Raw genomic sequence first — 19,920 nt, 5'->3', positions numbered from 1 at the left:
CTGCCCTTCAAACGAATAGGGACGTACCTGAAATTGGTGTGAAGGGCTGGAAAAAACATTTAAATATAAAATTTAAATAAATAAATTAGAGATGGAACTTAGATGAGTGAACAAATGAATGAATGGGTTCATTCATTCAACCTCTCTGGCCCTCAGAACACCCTCCAGACACAATCAGAGTACAGTTCTTGTCATGTTCAGTTGAGTGGGCCAGAGGCTTTCAGGGGACAAGAGGTTGGCCGCGGACCGGAAAGAGGCTTGCTGCGGGCCTCATCTGGCCCCCGGGCTGGGGTTTGGAGACCCCTGGGCTATACGATAATTAAGTGTGCTACTGACTAGCCCTTTTCACTGCCATGCATTTGACCATCCCCCACCCCACCCTACCTGACCCTTGGTACGCTGTGTGTGTGTGTTTCTGACACTATTGTGTGTGCATGCGTTTGTGAGGGGCCTTTTTCCTGTGCATGTCTCTAGTGGCAGGAGATGAACTGGGAATCATCTGGGAGGAGCCTGCCCTGAAAGTCATCTGTCAACACCCCCTCCTCTGGTTCGCTTCTGCCCCCAAATTGCACCTTCTGTGCTCAACGTCCAGTTCAGGTCTCTGAGACCAGGCTGCAGTGGGCATGAAGGAACACAGCCAGGCAAGAAGCAATATGAACAGAGCTCTGATCCCAAAGGCACAGAATGAGTCTGGACTCTGACTTCTGCAGACTGAGGATCTGGACCCTTCCTTCTCTTTTCTTTCATAACACTAAAGCAAGTTTCTAGCTCTTATTATGCCAAAAAGAGGCTTGGACAGGTGTGGTCAGTGTCTGGAGAAGCAGAGAAAGCCAGGATGGCAACAGTGGTGTCTGGCAAGGAGGGGGATCCCAGTGAAGAACTGGAAGCGACCAGTGCCTCGCTGGTTCTCTTACTCTCCTGGGGTAAAAAGAAGCAGACTCACTGTGCAATCCAAGGCATGGTTACTCAGAAGCTAGTTCCATGGAATTCAGTGGGTCTTACTCCCATGTAAGTGTACATAAGATTGCAGCCATAATAGCTCGATATTAAGGTCATACAACTCATGATATGTACCCTGTTTGTAGGGCTAGCCCCAGACACCCTGGCAGTGGAGAAGCTAGCGGGAGGCAGTCTGCCCTGGTTGCCAGCCCCGGGGGTGATACCACTAGTGACCAAAATGACAAAAAAGGCCTTTTGTAGGAATAATACCATCAAGTTATATACCATTTGATGTGCAATTTGCAGCAGAATACAGTTAAACAAACTAGAGTGAAATATCTCCATTCTGTCAAACGTTACGGCCAAAAAACCAGAGAACAAAAATACAGCTCTTTGCAATGAAAAGGAGATTTCCTTAACTCAAATGGACCAATGAGATGCATGATTTGAAGAGTCAATGAGATGTTACTATGACAAAGCGTGGAACCCATAAGGTGCTAGTAAGCTGACTCGCTTAGGGGGGTGACAAAGGGGCTGTGTTTGGGGGGGACGGACCATGAGCACTACCTTAACTCCAGAGCCCAGGTCAACCAGGTGGGTAGGCCTGGGCTCCTGCCCAGACTTGGAGCCCAGATCTACCTGCTGGGTGACCTGGGCTCCCATTCCAAAACTGCCTTTGGAGCCATCGATTCCATGCAGGTAGACGAGGGCAGGAAGAGACATAGATGCTCTGCCAGGAGCCCTTCCTCTCTGCGTAGGCACTGCGAGGGTTAACAGGAGCGACTCTGGATTCCTAGAGGAGTGAAGGAAGCCAGTCCCTGCTCCGCCCCTTCCTCTGCCTCCCTCCTCCAGTCCTCCCTGGTGGGTCCCTTTGGGGCGGTGAGTGGGTCCCAGGGCTCCTGGGGTGGGTGGGAGAGAAGCCCCAGAGGGGAGAGACAGCCGGGCTCAAAGGCCAGCCAGGGAAGGGAAGGGGGGCTGGAGAGGAACTGTGACACTCCTGCCCCCCCCAGCTGCATGCTACCCTCTGGGGCTGCCTTAGAGGGCTCTGCTTCTGTGCTGGGGTTTGTGTGACAGGGACAAGGCCAAAGGGGGAGCAGTGTCAGAGCTGGAAGAGTGGCAGGAAGAGCCGGGCGCAGGAGGGATGCCCGAGAACCATGTTGGAGCCCTGGGACAGTCCCTGAAAGGGAAGGGGGTGGGGGCTTCTCAATTGTGTTTGAGCAACGATAAAGGTGGACACCAGGAGGTTTCAAGGAAAACAAGCTTTATTTTTTGCAATTTGCTGCTGGTCACAGAGGAATCATTTCCAAAGTCTGTGACCCTGATTCTCTTGGGGTGTGAGTTGATATACTAAGCATATATCATTTCAAAGCATTGGTTACACTTTTGATTGGTTAGATGCAGATCTGCAGAGCCTTGGATACTCTTTTGATTGGCAAACAGCATATCACGTGAGGCTTTGTCCCTGCCTACACAGCCCCTTACTCAAGTCCTGCCCAGCATGCTCTTACTAAATATAGCACTTTAGAAACATGTGAAATCCTTCTTAGTGTAAAAATCCCCTTCTTCCCCTCCCTGTAATGGCTAATAGCATGCTGGATAAAGTCTCTTTTCTCTTCTCACCACCTGTCTGTTGTGGTTAGCTAGCTGTTTCCTGTTTTTGAGGTACTAGCTGCAACACAGCTTGCTTTTTTTAACACAGACACGAAAGGGCATTCAAGGGGCATCCTTTAAAATGTCCTGCTGACCCAAGCAGCTAAGTATAGGGCCTACTTTGGCCAAAGCACTCTGCTTATGCTCACAGCTAGGCCCAAACGGGGGCCTGAATGGGTCCATACGCTCTAAATTCTGGGGGCTTTCCTCACATGTTAGTGTATTTTTGTTGTACGTTACATCTTTACGATCATCCTCTGTTGCTTCTTTGCTCCTGGAGTGAACAGAGGCAGGTGGAACAAAACTCTTTCCCAAGAGAGCTGGAGTTTGCAGCTGAAAAGGATCCTTCCAGCATCCAGGCCTGACCCAGAGAAGAGAAAGCCCCAAGTCTCTGCCCTGCCCTTCCGTAGCCTGCGTTAAAACATCTGCATCATTCCAGGTGTGTGTCTCAGTGGGGCGGGTGGCAGTGGGGGTTTCATTCCACTCATACAGTGTTTCTCAATGTTTGTTATCTGCCCCACCACTTGATATGGTGCATCTATTGGAAGTATCACTTGAAGTAACTGGTGATGGCATCATCACCAGTTACATCCAGACTGGGAGGCCAGATGTGATGTGACAAACACCAGTAAGAGGCTCTGGGTGGATGGGAGTGCTTTTTGAAGTATGGAAGCTCTTGCCACCCAGGAAAACCTCCTACCACCATCTGTTGTGTTGTGTTGCTGCCCTCACAGCCAGTCAATAGGCATCTGAGGGTCCCATGCGCGTGTTAAGAATGAACTCTGCCCACAAGAAGAGGCCATGAGAGCAGTGCAGTGCTGAGCGGGCAGTGGCAGAGTTCTGGTTGCCACATCTCAAAAAGGACATAGTGGAGATGGAAATGGTGCAAAAGAGAGCGACTCAGATGATTAATGGGATGGAGAATCTTCCTTATGAGGAAAGGCTACAGCGTTTGGGCCTCTTCAGACTAGAAAAGAGATGCCTGAGGGGGGACATGATTGAGACATATAAAATTATGCAGGGGAAGGATAAAGTTGATAGAGAGATGCTCTTTACACTCTCACATAACACCAAGGCCAGGGGACATCCACTAAAATTGAGTGTTGGGAGGGTTAGGACAGACAAAAGAAAATATTTCTTTACTCAGCGTGTGGTTGGTCTGTGGAACTCCTTGCCGCAGGATGCGGTGACGGCATCTGGCCTGGATGCCTTTAAAAGGGGATTGGACAAGTTTCTGGAGGAGAAATATTTTCTTTTGTCTGTTCTAACTCTCCCAACACTCAATTTTCGTGGATGTCCCCTGGTTCTGTTGTTATGTGAGAGTGTAAAGAGCATCTCCCTATCCACTCTGTCCATCCACTGCATAATTTTGTATGTCTCAATCATGTCCCCCCTCAGGCGTCTCTTTTCTAGGCTGAAGAGGCCCAAACGCCGTAGCCTTTCCTCATAAGGAAGGTGCCCCAGCCCCGTAATCATATTAGTTGCTCTCTTTGGCATCTTTTCCATTTCCACTATGTCTTTTTTGAGATGCGGCGACCAGAACTGGACACAATACTCCAGGTGTGGCCTTACCATAGATTTGTATGTATTGGCAACCTTCAGTCTCGAAAGACTCTGGTATCGCGCTCTGAAAGGTGGTTCTGGCACAGCGTCTAGTGTGGCTGAAAAGGCCAATTCGGGAGTGACAATCCCTTCCACACTGGGAGCAAGTGCAGTCTGTCCCTGGTCTGTCTCCCTGGCTATAGGCCTTCCTTCTTTGCCTCTTTGCCTCAGTCTGTTGGCCAAGTGTCTCTTCAAACTGGGAAAGGCCATGCTGCACAGCCTGCCTCCAAGTGGGCCGCTCAGAGGCCAGGGTTTCCCACTTGTTGAGGTCCATCCCTAAGGCCTTCAGATCCCTCTTGCAGATGTCCTTGTATCGCAGCTGTGGTCTACCTGTAGGGTGCTTTCCTTGCACGAGTTTTCCATAGAGGAAATCCTTTGGGATCCGGCCATCATCCATTCTCACGACATAGATTTGTACAACGGCATTATAATATTAGCCGTTTTGTTCTCAATACCTTTCCTAATGATCCCAAGCATAGAATTGGTCTTCTTCACTGCCGCCACACATTGGGTCAACACTTTCATCGACCAGAGTGGGAGGGTCAAAGAGAGACTTAGCACAGTGGCACAATGGAGGTTGCTCACTCAGGACAGGCTGAGCATGTGCATGTCCAAACTCTGGCCTGCTATGCTGGAGTCAGCTATTCCTGTTACATGCAGCACAGTAATGTAAGGAGTTTTGTGTTTCTGTGTAAGCAAGAATGCCGCTTCTTTGCATGATCATAGGGGGCAGCAGTCCCTCCAAGGGAGGCCACACCTTGGCATCCCTGTCTGGCCCCTGCTGGGACAGAGGGATTGCCAGGTCTGTAAGGATGCCAGTGTGGCTGCTGCCCTCTCTGCAAGCTGGGATGTGTCTTCAACCACCTGCATCCTTCCTTCAGGCATCAATAGAATTCAGGAATTCAAGGAATGGTACAGAAAGAGACCTTTAGGAATATCAACTTCTGAAGGGAATGTTAAACCATGTTCTGTGTCCCATGTTTTCTATTGGAGCAAATCCTGTGTTGAAACAGTGATGCAGTCTGTGAATGTTTCAATTACTGGTAGGTTGTTCCATCTACCAGTCTAATACTATAGATGTTGTCACTGAATACCATAGATGTGGTCACTCAATCTCCGACACTCCGACACTCTTTCTCTCGATACCGAGCTAAACAAACGCATCGGTAAAGCAGCTACCACGTTTTCCAGATTCACAAAGAGAGTCTGGTCCAACAAGAAGCTGACAGAACATACCAAGATCCAGGTCTAAAGAGCTTGTGTCCTGAGTACACCTCTGTACTGCAGTGAGTCATGGACTCTTCACTTACAACAGGAGAGGAAACTGAACGCTTTCCACATGCGCTGCCTCCGATGCATTCTCGGCATCACCTGGCAGGACAAAGTTCCAAACAACAAAGTTCTGGAACGTGCTGGAATCCCTAACATGTATGCACTGCTGAAACAGAGATGTCTGCGTTGGCTCGGTCATGTCGTGAGAATGGATGATGGCTGGATCCCAAAGGATCTCCTCTATGGAGAACTCGCGCAAGGAAAGCGCCCTACAGGTAGACCACAGCTGTGATACAAGGACATCTGCAAGAGGGATCTGAAGGCCTTAGGACTGGACCTCAACAAGTGGGAAAACTGGCCTCTGAGCGGCCCGCTTGGAGGCAGGCTGTGCAGCATGGCCTTTCCCAGTTTGAAGAGACACTTGGCCAACAGTCTGAGGCTAAGAGGCAAAGAAGGAAGGCCCATAGCCAGGGAGACAGACCAGGGACAGACTGCACTTACTCCCAGTGTGGAAGGGATTGTCACTCCCGAATTGGCCTTTTCAGCCACACTAGACGCTGTTCCAGAACCACCTTTCAGAGCGCGATACCATAGTCTTTTGAGACTGAAGGTTGCCAAGTTCTAGGTCACTCAAGCGATGTGGTATTTTTCTTCAGGACCACGTGTGTCATACACGAATTGCGCCTGTTCTGTTATAAAAGAGAGGAGCACATGCAAACAACTGGTCTGATTTGCTAAACATACTGCAGAAAATTACCAGTTGATCCAACTTTCAGTCTGTGGGCAAAAGAGCAGGGAATGTTATATCACAAGGGTGGGATGTTACCTTTGGGAGTATAACTTTTTTTTTCCTTCCAGGGTCTGGTGTCCTTCGAGGAGGTGGCTGTACGCTTCACAGAGGAGGAGTGGACTCTGCTGGATCCAGGCCAAAAGGCTCTGTACAGGAAAGTCATGCTGAAGAATGATGGGATGGTGGCCACTCTTGGTAAGGGTGTCCTTCATTCTTGGTGCGTAGGAACCAAAGGCATGCGCTGCTCTTCTTGTTTCCTGCTGTTAGGATTGCACCACAGAATGGGGCATATGGGGCTGGAACTTGTGTCCTAGTCATGCCTGATATTTCTGTCTGTTACAGAGCTGAGCTTGGCCTGACTGATACTCTTTGGATCTGCAAAGTGCACCACTTACTCACTTACTTGTACCTGACAGTGGTGTCATGCCTCATTCTGTTCTCCTCCTGTATTGTTCAACTTCTTACCCCAGGAACTGGTGATTTGTCAAGGACCAGGTGCTGCTGCTGGAGGCAATTTGTGTGATTGCCTCCAGGGAATGTGGGGTTTCTCATACTGACTGAAGGGACTGTGACCTGTGCCTGATATCTCTAGCGAGACACTGGCCTATTGTGCAGGGGACATGACCTGGGTTTGGTCTGGTTCCTTTATGGGAAGTTTTATGTCAAAGGTGAAAGGGGCCAGGATTCAAGTTATTGTTGTCTTCTCCTGATTCCTGCATATGTTTTCCAGATCACCTCCAGGGCTTGTAGCTGACACCATCTTGGACTTGGTCTGTGGCGGGGTCAACAAAGTGTTTTGGAACCTGCCACTTTGCCAGCCCTATTTGGACATTAGACCCAAATAGAGGAACCAGCCACTGCAGTCCTCCTCCTGGTTCTCTTTAGTGACTAGATCTTGATACCTTCATGGTTTTCTGGGACAGAGGGAATCTGCCTACTCCCGAGCATGACCCTTGGCCCATCTGGTTCAGTACTGTCTACATTGATTGATGGCACGTCTCTAAGGGGTTCAAGCAGGAACTTCTCCCAGCTCTTCCTTGATGCCAGGATCTATTCTGGGTCTTTTGCATGTAAAACTCATCCACCGATGAAAAGGCAGGAAAAGGCCATCTCCTTTCTCATTTTGCCTAAATTCCCAGTCTCTTTGCAAAAAGGAAATTGCCTGAAGAGAAGGGTGACAACTGGCCTTCTGGTTGAGGTTTCCCTTCCATGTGCTGAAAAGTCAATGAGAGAAGCATGGCTGGTTTCACCCACACAACTGGATTCCCAACTGGTCAGTTGTTCCAGCTCTTATGAGTCGTGAGCCTGTACTTACATAAACCAGACTGACACTTTCCGATCCAAGCAGCTCATTCATGTGCAAGAGTTCAGCAAGGTCACCTCTTGTCCTGTCCCATTCTGATCCATTTTGGAGGTGGGGGGGGGGGTTTGCTTTGGAAAGGCTTGATATCTTGTAACCAGAAATAACTCATTCTCTTGTTTCTTTCTCAGAGGCACTTCCCAAATCAGCATTTGTTACCCAGCTGGAGGAAGGGGAGTGTGCATTTTTCCAGGAGCTCCAGAAAAAAAAGAAATTGGCAGGTAACTTTTTTAGGCATAGTAATTCTAAAGCTTTTGACCAGAAGGTGCTGGCTGAATGGCGACCACTCACTACTGTAAGCAAAATTTTGGCCACATGTCCCCTAAGGGGACAGCAGTTGTAAACCTGGTCCCTGTGCCCACAGCAGTCACCATGAATGCTATGTTAGCCCACTGTATGAAATGAGTTTGACAATCCTGCACTACACCATCCTGGCTGTCTAATATGGAACTCGTATGTCCCCACCAATTAACTTACCCTCTTATTTACTTGTAGCAACTCTATCCAAAAGAGATTATTTTTCCTCTGGCAAATACTTTCTTCATTCCTTGGCTCTTCCCTTTCATAGTAACATCTTGATAGTTTACCTGATCTTGTAAATTTCCAATTCGACTTTCCATCTCTCCAACCTGGCTCTGTGGGGCAGACAGAGTCTTGCAGCTGTTGAATCACTCCAACTACTTGAAATGGGTATTGAGATTGCTGAGTTATCTGTGGTGAGATATGGCCACGTGTTGATGTAAAGAACACAGCTAATGTGTCTCATTGATCGGTATCTCTAGCAGCTGGAACAGCTGTCCATTTATCAGAGCTGGGGGATGGAGGAGGAGCAGGCTTCTTTTTTTTTTAGGAGGCTTGAACATTAATGAGAATCTTGTATAAGAAGATAATGTGACATTAAAACTGCTGTGAAACCTGAGAAAATGCAGAGGGAGGACCTCTCTTGTGACTTATCCAAGGAAACACTGTCTACAAGGGATAGAAAATTTGCCCCAATCCCAGGGTGAGTCAGGTGGCAACAGGACAGACAGCCATAATTTGTTACGCTTGCACAACAGCTAATCATGAGTAGTTTACGGAGAAGGCTGCAGTTGGTTGCCATACTTTGGATTGCTGCCTTGGGGCCCTTCCAGGAGAAAGGCACAAAAAAAAAATACTGGAAATGAATTAATAAATACCTTCATGGGAGTCAGTGCCACTGAACCTACTGGGGTTTCCTGCTAAGGTGTGGGCATTAGGTCCCATTTCTCTATTGCAATGCTCATCAAGCTTCTCTCTCTGTTCCAGGAAGCAATGGAGAAGAGGAGAAGAGGGAACCACATGGACTGTCACCAGAAACAACCATGAATGATGCTCAGGAAGTAACTTTTAGAGACCAGGATGGCTCAAGGAGGCAAGAGGGAAGGCCAGCATTTATATTGTCTGGGATGAGAGAGAGCTTCAGCACCAGCACAGATCTTATGTTCCATAAAAAGACCCACATAAGGGAGAAAGCTGTGCATCATGATGGATCAAGGAAGCATCATGGAAGTGAGAAAGAGGAATGGAGCAATGAAGGTGATGTTCTTCATGGGAGGGATTTCAACGTCATCCCAGTCAATCCTGAAACAGAAACTGGAATGAGTGGGGAAAACCACCCTCAATTGGTAAAAACCATCAGCAGTAAATCGGAACATGGAACGCATCACACAAACTGTAAAAGAGAAAAACCATATAAATGCCTGAAGTGTGGGAAGAGCTACAGTCGCAGTTCACACCTGACTGTGCATCAAAGAACTCACACAGGGGAGAAACCATATAAGTGCTTGGAGTGTGGAAAGAGGTTCAGTCAGAGCTCAATCCTGACTTCGCATCAAGGAATCCACACAGGGGAGAAACCATATGAATGTTTGGAGTGTGGAAAAAGCTTCAGTCAGAACTCACACCTGACTGTGCATCAAAGAAGCCACACAGGAGAGAAACCATATAAATGCTTGGTGTGTGGAAAGAGCTTTAGTCAAAGTTCAGTCCTATCATTGCATCAAAGAAGCCACACAGGCCAGAAACCATTTAAATGCTTGGAGTGTGGAAAGAGCTTCAGTGGGAGCTCAAGCCTGACTAGTCATCAAAGAAGCCACACAGGAGAGAAACCATATAAATGCTTGGACTGTGGAAAGAGCTTCATTCAGAGCAGGGACCTGATTTTGCATCACAGGACACACACAGGAGAGAAACCATATCGATGCTTGGAGTGTGGCAAGAGCTTCAGTGTGAGCTCACATCTGACTAGTCATCAAAGAACCCACACAGGGGAGAAACCATATAAATGCTTGGAATGTGGAAAGAGCTTCAGTAGGAACTATCACCTGATCCGGCATCAAAGAACCCACATAAAAAAGAAATCATATAAATCAGGGATCATCAAACTTGCTTTACGTGAGAGCCACATACAATAGACTTCAGAAGTTTGAGAACTACAATATTTAAGAGGTATTTAAATTTGAAAAAAGATTTACTTACCATTAACTACATATTTACTTCCTTAAACATATGTTTTCAACCCCTAGAATCTTATTTTATATCTAGGAAATATGATAAAGCTTTACTTTTAAAAACTTTTTATTTTAATTGTGATGCAAAAAGAAGCTCAGGCGACATTTTTCTGCAGTGTTTCCTATCCCCAGGGATAGGGGATGGGCACTGAGAGTGGGGGCCTGGTCTCTGCATGATCCTGGATTCCAGCAAGCACCGGAGCAGGTCCTCGTACCAACTCCTCCTCCCTGCAGCTGGTAGGATCCTGCAGTCCAGGGTCCCAACATGCTCCTGAAGCGACATGAAGACTGAGCCCTGAGACCCCCTGGCTGTCCATTCTTGGGGGTTTGAAGACATGGTGCCACTGAAAGGACCAGATTCTGAACTGGATACATCAACCCCAAGGGGGATGTAGCCCTGAGGGGTGGCTTTGCCAATGGCCTTCTCCCTATGATTTGGCTATATTGTTTCCCTCTAGAAGGGCCGCCCTGCTACTGTTACTTTGCCTATTAGACATTAGCAAAATGAATCCCTTCATTGAAGGGCACCCCTTTACCATCTCTGCCACTCCTCTGTCATCATTTCTGCCTTGAATCCCAGTTGCACATGATCAGCGGCATGAGAGATACAGGCCTTTCTGTCTGGGTTTGGGGCATCCCAGGGGCAGGTGGTGGGCCACCATAGGAAACAGGATGGTGAATTGGATGAGCCGCCTTTGGCATAATCCAGCTTTTATTAGCTTTATTAACACCTTTGAAATAAGTCTGATGGGAAGGCATACAGAGCGCCTCTGGGCCAAGGGAAATGAAGGGCGTTCATCGACTTTGGGTCTTTGCATCTCCCCTTGGAAAAGAATCTCAGCAGCTTGTAGGACTAGCTCACAAACGGGTCCAACATCAGTGGTGGGAACCTCCTGTTCAGCAATGAGAACAGCTGGGGATGCAGTTGCCATTCTGGCAACTCAGGCAGTCTGCTTTGCTTTTGGGTGGGGGGGTGGGAAGCCCATTCTTTTTCTGTCAGCAGCCTGAATGGCTGAAGGACAGGAAGGTGCTGAAGTGCCTCCTGATGCACTGGAAAAACTGCCTAAGCTCCCCATTTATTGCCATCAGAAGACTCATTTACATGTTAATCTCTGTTTCCCCCATCTCTACAAGACCACCTGTGATGGGGTCCTACTGACTACTTGGGCAACTCCAAGATAGGCCCAGTGTTGGGCATTGCATCCCCTTGCAGACTTTGGGCCCTGAAGGATGCAGTGTTTTGATCCCAGCCAAGCTGACCCCCCCCCCCCACAAGTAGTCTCCCAGTGCACTTGGGGCAAAAGGCACCTAATGAGGGAGGATAGGGTTTAAATTTGGACCAGTCTAAACTTGAATTGACCCTTGGGATGAAAGGATTGCTTGTGACCATGAAAGGACTGGTATTGTTTATATTTGGAATTGTCCTTTTCAAGGGTGAGCAAAACCTTTCTCTTTTCCCTGTCCTCAACTTGAATGGGATGTAGTGCCTTCCCCAAAAGTTTATTCCCCTCAAAGGGGAGGACGACCCATCTGATCTGGGAGGCTGCGTCAATGTTCCAATGTTAGAGCCAGACATTTCTGCTAGCCACTAAGGCGGAGACCATGGACCTTGCAGTAAATTGAAAAGAATCAAGAGAGGCATCTGTGGAAAAGGCTACCGACAGAGCCATTTTCTTCAACTTATCCTTGGCATTCTTGTCAACTGTGGGGACCTTCAAGGTTTGCAGAGTGTTCTGAAGCAGGGAATAAAGCTTACTGAGCAATTTGGAGGCATGCTTTTGAGATGGTGTCACCAACTCTGAACATAAGAACAGCCCCACTGGATCAGGCCATAGGCCCATCTAGTCCAGCTTCCTGTATCTCACAGCGGCCCACCAAATGCCCCAGGGAGCACACCAGGGTAAGTCTTCCCTCACAAACATTTTAGAATTCTTTGAAAAGGTCAACAGGCATGTGGATGTGGGAGAACCCATAGACATTATATATCTGGACTTTCAGAAGGCGTTCAACACGGTCCCTCACCAAAGGCTACTGAGAAAACTCCAGTCAGGGAATTAGAGGACAGGTCCTCTCATGGATTGAGAACTGGTTGAAGACCAGGAAACAGAGAGTGGGTCTCAATGGGCAATTTTCACAATGGAGAGAGGTGAAAAGCAGTGTGCCTCAGGGATCTGTCCTGGGACCAGTGCTTTTCAACCTCTTCATAAATGGCCTGGAGACAGGGTTGAGCAGTGAGGTGGTTAAGTTTGCAGACGACACCAAACTTTTCTGAGTGGTTAAGACCAGAAGCGACTGTGAGGTGCTCAGAAGGATCTCTCCAAACTGGCATAATGGGCAGCAAAATGGCAGATGCGTTTCAATGTAAGTAAATGTGAAGTCATGCACATTGGGGCAAAGAATCAAAACTTCACATATAGGCTAATGGGTTCTGAGCTGTCTGAGACAGATCAGGAGAGAGGTCGTGGGGTGCTGGTGGACAGCTCGAGAGTGTCGACCCAATGTGTGGCGGCAGTGAAGAAGGTCACTTCTATGCTTGGGATCATTAGAAAAGGCCACACCTGGAGTATTGCGTCCAGTTCTGGTTGCCACATCTCAAAAAGGACATAGTGGAGATGGAAATGGTGCAAAAGAGAGTGACTCAGATGATTAATGGGATGGAGAATTTTCCTTATGAGGAAAGGCTACAGCGTTTGGGCCTCTTCAGACTAGAAAAGAGATGCCTGAGGGGGGACATGATTGAGACATATAAAATTATGCATGGGAAGGATAAAGTGGATAGAGAGATGTTTACACTCTCACATAACACCAAGGCCAGGGGACATCCACTAAAATTGAGTGTTGGGAGGGTTAGGACAGACAAAAGAAAATATTTCTTTACTCAGTGTGTGGTTGGTCTGTGGAACAACTTGCCACAGGATGTGGTGACGGCATATGGCCTGGATGCCTTTAAAAGGGGATTGGACAAGTTTCTGGAGGAAAAATCCATTATGGGTTACAAGCCATAATGTGTATGTGCAACCTCCTGATTTTAGAAATGGGCTAAGTTAAAATGCCAGGTGCAAAGGAGGGCACCAGGATGCAGGTCTCTTATTATCAGTTGTGCTCCCTAGGGCATTTGGTGGGCTGCTGTGAGATACAGGAAGCTGGACTGGATGGGCCTATGGCCTGATCCAGTGGGGCTGTTCTTATGTCTCTTGTTTTGCTGCATCAGACTGTGTGGAAGGGAGCACGTATGAAGGGCTAGATCATTCATGTGAGAGCAATAAATGCTAAATGAGCATCCACACAAACAAATAAGCCCAGAGGAACAGTTTGGGGCAGGCTGGAGACCAGTCAGGTCACGTCTGTGGAAACCTTTGAGGGTTTCTTGTGCCTTGGGGGTTTTTGTGCTGATGTCAGGATCTGCTCAGCCACACCTTGGCTTTGACCAAGAAGCTATTCCATGTACATGAAAGGTGACAGAGGCACCAGATGGAAAAGGACAAAAGAAAAGATCTGGGAGAAGGATAAAAGCCAAGGGTCCTGTCAGGATTGAGAGGAAATTACCTCTAAAACATCTTGGAGCACTCACAGTGGGAAGGACCCCACCCCACACCGAAATTACCATTACCACCCAAATTATATTACCACCCAAAATTACCACCCAAATTACAATGACTGGTCATCAGTACAAGTGGCCATTTTTGGGTCCTATCAGAGCTGTCTGGGGAGACTTGGCACTGGTTAGGATGAGTACAGCTCTGTCATTCTGATCTCATCACCTGCAAGCCATGATAGCAGCTGGCTTCTGCATTTGCTGGATGGGGCTCATTTGTGACTTTCTTGGTTTAGAGTCTGATGCCCTTGAGGAAGCTGTGATGCAGGGAGGGAGGCCCAAAGCATCACTCACTCCAATCACAGTGGCACTTTCAGCTGGAGGTCAGCCTAGATCAGGGGTGCTCACACTTTTTTGGCTCGAGAGCTACTTTGAAACCCAGCAAGACCCAGAGATCTACCAGAGTTTTTTTACAATGTTCACGCCATCATAACATATAACATTTATGTGTACAATGTATGTTGGTGTACCCTGCATAACCGCATGAGCCAATATTGCACAACACAACATAATTAACTATAAACATTTTTGTAATTACTTGAGTTTACTTTGATGACTTGCACTGAAGTGAATCAGCCAAGGATGCATAGTCCGGACAGTAGCTGCTGACAGCCAGCCTCAAGCACACTTCCAAATGTTCATCAGTCATGGAGGAACTTAATGATCTTCATGTAGGAAAAGGCTGACTCACATAAATAAGTGGAGCCCTTCCTGCCTCAGGTGCTCTTATATCCCTGAGGGCCCTATTGCCTTCAAGTGGCTGCAGCTGTGCAGCACACTCTGCTGGATGCCCAGGCCTTACCCTTAAAGGGGCCACTGCTGACACCACATCTACCTCCTCACCAGATCTTCCTGGATTCCAATACAAGTGGGGGGGGGAGCAGATCTCTATACAGACCAGTGCAAAAACAGGGGAAAGGTGTGGGGGAGGGAAGATCTCTATATAGACATCACAGCAAGACCAGTGCAAAACCCCTTGCACACAGAACCAACAGATGGAAGTTGGGGGGGGGGGGCAGATCTCCATACATACCAGTGCAAAAACAGGGGAAAGGTGTGGGGAAGGGAAGATCTCTATATAGACATCACAGCAAGACCAGTGCAAGACCAGTGTAAAATCCCTTGCACACAGAACCAACAGATGGAAGTTGGGGGGGGGGGGCAGCTCTCCATACATACCAGTGCAAAAACAGGGGAAAGGTGTGGGGAAGGGAAGATCTCTGTATAGACATCACAGCAAGACCAGTGCAAAACCCCTTGCACAGAGAACCAACAGATGGAAGTTGGGGGGGGGCAGATCTCCATACATACCAGAGCAAAAACAGGGGAAAGGTAAGTCAGCCCCAGTAGAGTCAACGGGGCTCCCTCCCAGGGATGCGTGGACGGGAGAGAAGCCTGCCAGCGGCTCCTCTCCAGGTCTACTCATGAGTCAGCCCCAGTAGAGTCAACGGGGCTCACTCCCAGGGATGCGTGGACAGGAGAGAAGCCTGCCAGCGGCTCCTCTCCCAGGGAGGAGACTGCCAGGGGCTCACTCCCTGGGCTCACTCCCTGGGCTCCCTGGATTCGCTCCCTGGGCTCACTCCCTGGGCTCACAAGCCTGCCAGGGGCTCACTCCCAGGGATGTGTGGACAGGAGAGAAGCCTGCGAGCGGCTCCTCTCCAGGTCTACTTACGAGTCAGCCCCAGTAGAGTCAAAGGGGCTCACTCCCAGGAATGCGTGGACGGGAGAGAAGCCTGCGATCGACTCATTTTGCCTGGCGATTGACCAGTCGATCGCGATCGATGTATTGAGCACCCCTGGCCTAGATGCTCTAGCGGGCCACAGGTGATGAGAGCAGACTGGCAGGGATGTACTTTGCTCATCCTAACCAGAGACAAGATATTCCACAGGGGAGGAGAGTTTCCACTGTGGTGAAGGTTCCCCATTCAGCAAGCACACTCTATTGCTCTGCTGCTATGAAGCTCCTGCTACATTAAGCAGTCCTGTGCATAAGCAAGTTACCTGCCGATTCCTCTTCTTCCTGGAGATGGTGGGAAAATGCACACTTCCCTTCTTCCAGCTGGGCAATGAAGGCAGGCTTGGAAAATGCCTCTGAAACAAGAAGAAACAAGGAGATGTGATCCTTCCAACTACATCATATCCCAAAACCACCTGACCTTGGGTTGCCCCCAGTCCCTAAAAGGGAACTCAATGGGAGAGGGCAAATGTGCTGTAAGACCAGCTTCATGGATCCCAAAGTATCGGCCTGGCTGATGGGAGTTTAGGCTCACTGCTCTTGACAGCTGGAATGAATGACTAGTTGGGAATCCAGCTGTGTGGGTCAAAACCAGCCACATATCTTCCACCCACCTCCCAGCACATGGAAGGGAAGCCTCAACCACTCAGCCTCCCCATTCAGCCTCCCCCTCCTTCTCCAGCAATTCCCTCTATATGAAGGGACTGGGAATCCAGGCAAGCAGAAAAGGGATGTGACCTTCTCCTGCCTTTGCATCGTCTGAGCACGACTCTCACTGGAGCATCACAGAAGTCCAGAACAGCCATAGCACAGTGGTCAATAACCTGCTCTGCATGCAAGAGACCCCTGGATCCATCCCTGGCAGCAACTCGGGTAGGTCTGGGAAATGTTGCTGTCTGAACCCCTGAAGAGCTGCTGTCAATCAGTGTAGACAGGACTGAGCCAGAAGGCCAAGCGTCTGGCTCAGGGGAAGGTGGTTTCCCTCTGGTCTCGAACTCTGTAAATGCCACCATGGACAAGCTCAGGCTGAGAGGAACAGCTGCTTTAAGGGCTAAGACATCCTTGGGCTTCCCTGTGGCATTAGCCAGGTCAAGCTCACTCAGCAGCACCAAGGCGCAGCAGGCACGTCCAAGGCACAAGTTCCAGCCCCACACACTCCACACCCTCTTCTATGGTGGGAAACAAAAAGAAGAGGAGCAGTTAGGCCTTTGGTGTCTGTCAATAGAGATAGAAGGGCATTCTTATCTTTCAGAGAGGCCACAGTCCCATAATTCTCCAGCATGACTTCCCTGTACAGAGCTGTTTGGCTTGGATCCAGCAGAGCCCACTCTGCCACAGTGAAGCGCACAGACACTTCCTCAAAAGACACCAGACCCTGGAAGGAAAAGACAAGTCTCTCCTCATTAATGATGTCCCAGGCTTTTGACATAGCATCTTCCTGCTCTTGAACCCACAAACTGAAAAGGGTATTAAGTTGGGATCAATGGGGTTTTTTTTTCCTGCAGCATATTTGGCAAATCAGACCAGTGGTTTGCCTGGGTTTTTTCTCCACTCCTTTATGATGAAATTCCAAAAATCCCTAAAATGTATTCATGCCTCATGGAGGGGGGCAGGCGGTTGCAGCCAGATCCCAGCTTGCAGAGGGGGTAGCAGCAGTGAACCAGGAGATTGAGCAGCCATGCTGGCAACCCTGCAGCCCTGGCAATCCCTTTGGCCAAGTGGGAGACATGAAAGTGTGAGGAACCCCCAGAATTTAGAGTGGTTGAACCCATTCAGGCCCCTGTTTGGGCCTAGTTGTGAGCATAAGCAGGGTGTTTTGGCCAAAGTAGGCCCTATACTTAGCTGCTTAGGTCATTTTAAAAGATGCCCCTTGAATGCCCTTTTGTGCCTGTGTTAAAAAGGAAGTCGTGTTGCAGCTAGTACCTCAAAAACAGGAAACAGCTAGCTAACCGCAACAGAAAGGTGGTTAGAAGAGAAACAAGACTCTTGCCAGCGAGCTATTAGCCAATGCAGGGAGAGGGGAGATGGGACTTTTTGCAGCTAGAAAGATTTCACATATTTAAAGTGCCATATATGGTAGAGCATGCAGCGCGGAATTTGAGTAGTGGGCTGTGTAGGCAGGGACAAAGCGTCACGTAATATGCTGTTTGCCAATCAGAAGTCCAGCCAATGCTTTACAATGGAAGTTTGTTTGCATATCAACGCAGAGCCCCGAAAAAATCGGGGTCACGGACTTTGGAAGCTATTCCTCTGTGACCATTAGCCGGCTGAGAATAAAAGCTTGTTTTTACTTGAAACCTCCGGGTATCCACTTCCATCCTTGCCTGAACCTGCAACAAAAGGATGCTCTATTGCAGCCTCTCTTGGTGCCAACTGTGACGTTATAAAGAAGCTTTATTGTTCATTACAGAAAAGAAATAAAATTCATTTTGTTGATTTGTCCCTCTGCAAGCATCCTCTTGCAAGCACCCATCTCAAATAGCTGGGGGAACAGGTAAAAAGAATGGTCAGGTGAGATACCATTTTGTGAGGGCAGAAGCCATTTTAGCCTGCCCTGGAAAAGTAGTGCTGCTTGGAGACAGTGCAAAGAGCTTTATTGATCTTCTCAGTAGTAGAAGACCTTTGCCGGATCCAGTGATGGCCAAAAAGAAGGGAATCCCAGTGAAGAACTGGAAGCAACCGTGCTTTGCTGGGTCTGCTATTGTCCCAGGTTGCGAGAAGAAGCAGACTCACTGTGGAATCCCAGGCATGGCTACTCAGAAGCTAGTTCCATGGAATTCAATGGGCCTCACTCCCATGCATAGGATTGCAGCCAATAGCCTGATATTATAAAACCATTGGCAATATGTACCCTGTTTGTAGTGCTGAAAAGCTTGATTGTAACTGAACAGCCAGATCGAGACACTTTTAAGGGCACTTTGAACTGCAGACACACATCCCCGCTACTTGGAGGGGTGCACTGCTGCCCATCCCCATTATAACCACAGAGACTTGAGTGGCAGTTTGGGAACGACTCCTATAGTGTGCTTTGGGTTGGGAGTCGGCCTGTGGCAGGGCGGTGGGCTTGAAGCCCCCACCTCTCAGCTTCAGAGGCTTCCCACCCTGTGCAGCTGGAGGTGTGGGGAAGAGAGAGCAGTGCCACCAGGGCCTGATGCCGCGTCCTAGTAGGACTATCCCTGGTCAGTGGAAGACCCAAGTAGGAGGACAAGCAGGTGGGCAGCAGCATCCAGAAGCCACCAGGGCCTGCCTGGGAGGCGTCCCAGGTCGACCCCCAGAGGGGGAATGCGCACAAGTGGGAAGGACCTGGATGCAGGGAATGGGATGCTGCATCAAGACCTGAGCCTGGTGGGAGGACAGCAGGGGGAAGGGGCGCCCGGAGGGTCTTCCAGGCCTGCCCGGCAGTGCTGCAGAGAGACCAGGCAGGAGGGAGACGCGAAGCCCCCTCCGAGGACGCCCCTCGCCCGCCCCATCGCAAGCACCAGGCGGGGGGACGAGCAGAGACTCCCGGGATGGGCACAGCCTCGGTGCGAGGGGGCCCCTTGCAGCCTTCGGGGGACAGGAAAAGCTCCGCAGCCCAGAAGGAGCCGCAGAGTCTGCGCCCGCACGATGCGTCTGCTGCGTCGGGGAGGAGGGGAGAGGATGCCCGGCCGGAGGAGGCGCGCCCGCAGCTGGAGGGTCCAGAAGAGGCCGCCAGCTCCGCTGACCGGCACTGCGAGAGTTAACAGGAGCCACTCCGGTGTCCTACAGAGGCGATCGGGGGAGGGGAGTGAACGGGGACTCCTCTTCCTCCTCCGCCCCTTCCTTTCTCTCTCGCCTCTCTGGAAGTGTCAGCAGCCCCTCTGGTGAGTCCCCAGCCCGGCTGGGGCGAAGGGGTTCCCTGTGCAGTGGTGGGTGGAAGAGGGAGGAGGACAGGAGCCCCCAGGGGGCCAGGGAGGGCCAGGCTCAGAGACAGCCAGGGGAGGGACGGGGAGGGGGCTGGGAAGACAAACAGTGGCACCCCCGTCTGAATGGGGGTGAATGGGGGTCCCAGGCTGAAGAGAGAGACATGACAGGAGCCCCCAGGGGGCCAGGGAGGGCCAGGCTCAGAGACAGCCAGGGGAGGGACAGGGAGGGGGCTGGGAAGACAAACAGTGGCACCCCCATCTGAATGGGGGTCCAGGCTGAAGAGGGAGGGGGACAGGAGCCCCCAGGGGGCCAGGGAGGGCCAGGCTCAGAGACAGCCAGGGGAGGGACGGGGAGGGGGCTGGGAAGACAAACAGTGGCACCCCCGTCTGAATGGGGGTGAATGGGGGGTCCCAGGCTGAAGAGAGAGACATGACAGGAGCCCCCAGGGGGCCAGGGAGGGCCAGGCTCAGAGACAGCCAGGGGAGGGACAGGGAGGGAGCTGGGGAAGACAAACAGTGGCACCCCCGTCTGAATGGGGGTCCTAGGCTGAAGAGGGAGGGG

The 19,920-nt window shown here is 49.9% G+C and overlaps 1 protein-coding gene across 2 annotated transcripts in view; it reads left to right on the top strand.

Annotated features, from left to right (window-relative positions):
- The window catches only part of LOC136640358 (zinc finger protein 91-like), a 50,894-nt gene that overhangs the window by 12,875 nt on the left and 18,099 nt on the right, over nt 1-19,920 (top strand). Inside the window, exons 3-4 of one of the 2 annotated variants that reach the window (XM_066615423.1) lie at nt 5,971-5,983; nt 9,364-9,944. In XM_066615423.1, coding sequence (XP_066471520.1) covers nt 5,971-5,983; nt 9,364-9,944 — 594 coding nt within the window. Of the gene's footprint in view, nt 1-5,970; nt 5,984-9,363; nt 9,945-19,241; nt 19,317-19,920 lie in introns of those variants that run through there. The other variant, XM_066615422.1, reaches the window with a different exon arrangement.

This window comes from Tiliqua scincoides, chromosome 2, assembly GCF_035046505.1.
Source record: "Tiliqua scincoides isolate rTilSci1 chromosome 2, rTilSci1.hap2, whole genome shotgun sequence".
NCBI lineage: Eukaryota > Metazoa > Chordata > Lepidosauria > Squamata > Scincidae > Tiliqua > Tiliqua scincoides.
This window is presented reverse-complemented; position numbering and strand designations above follow the sequence as displayed.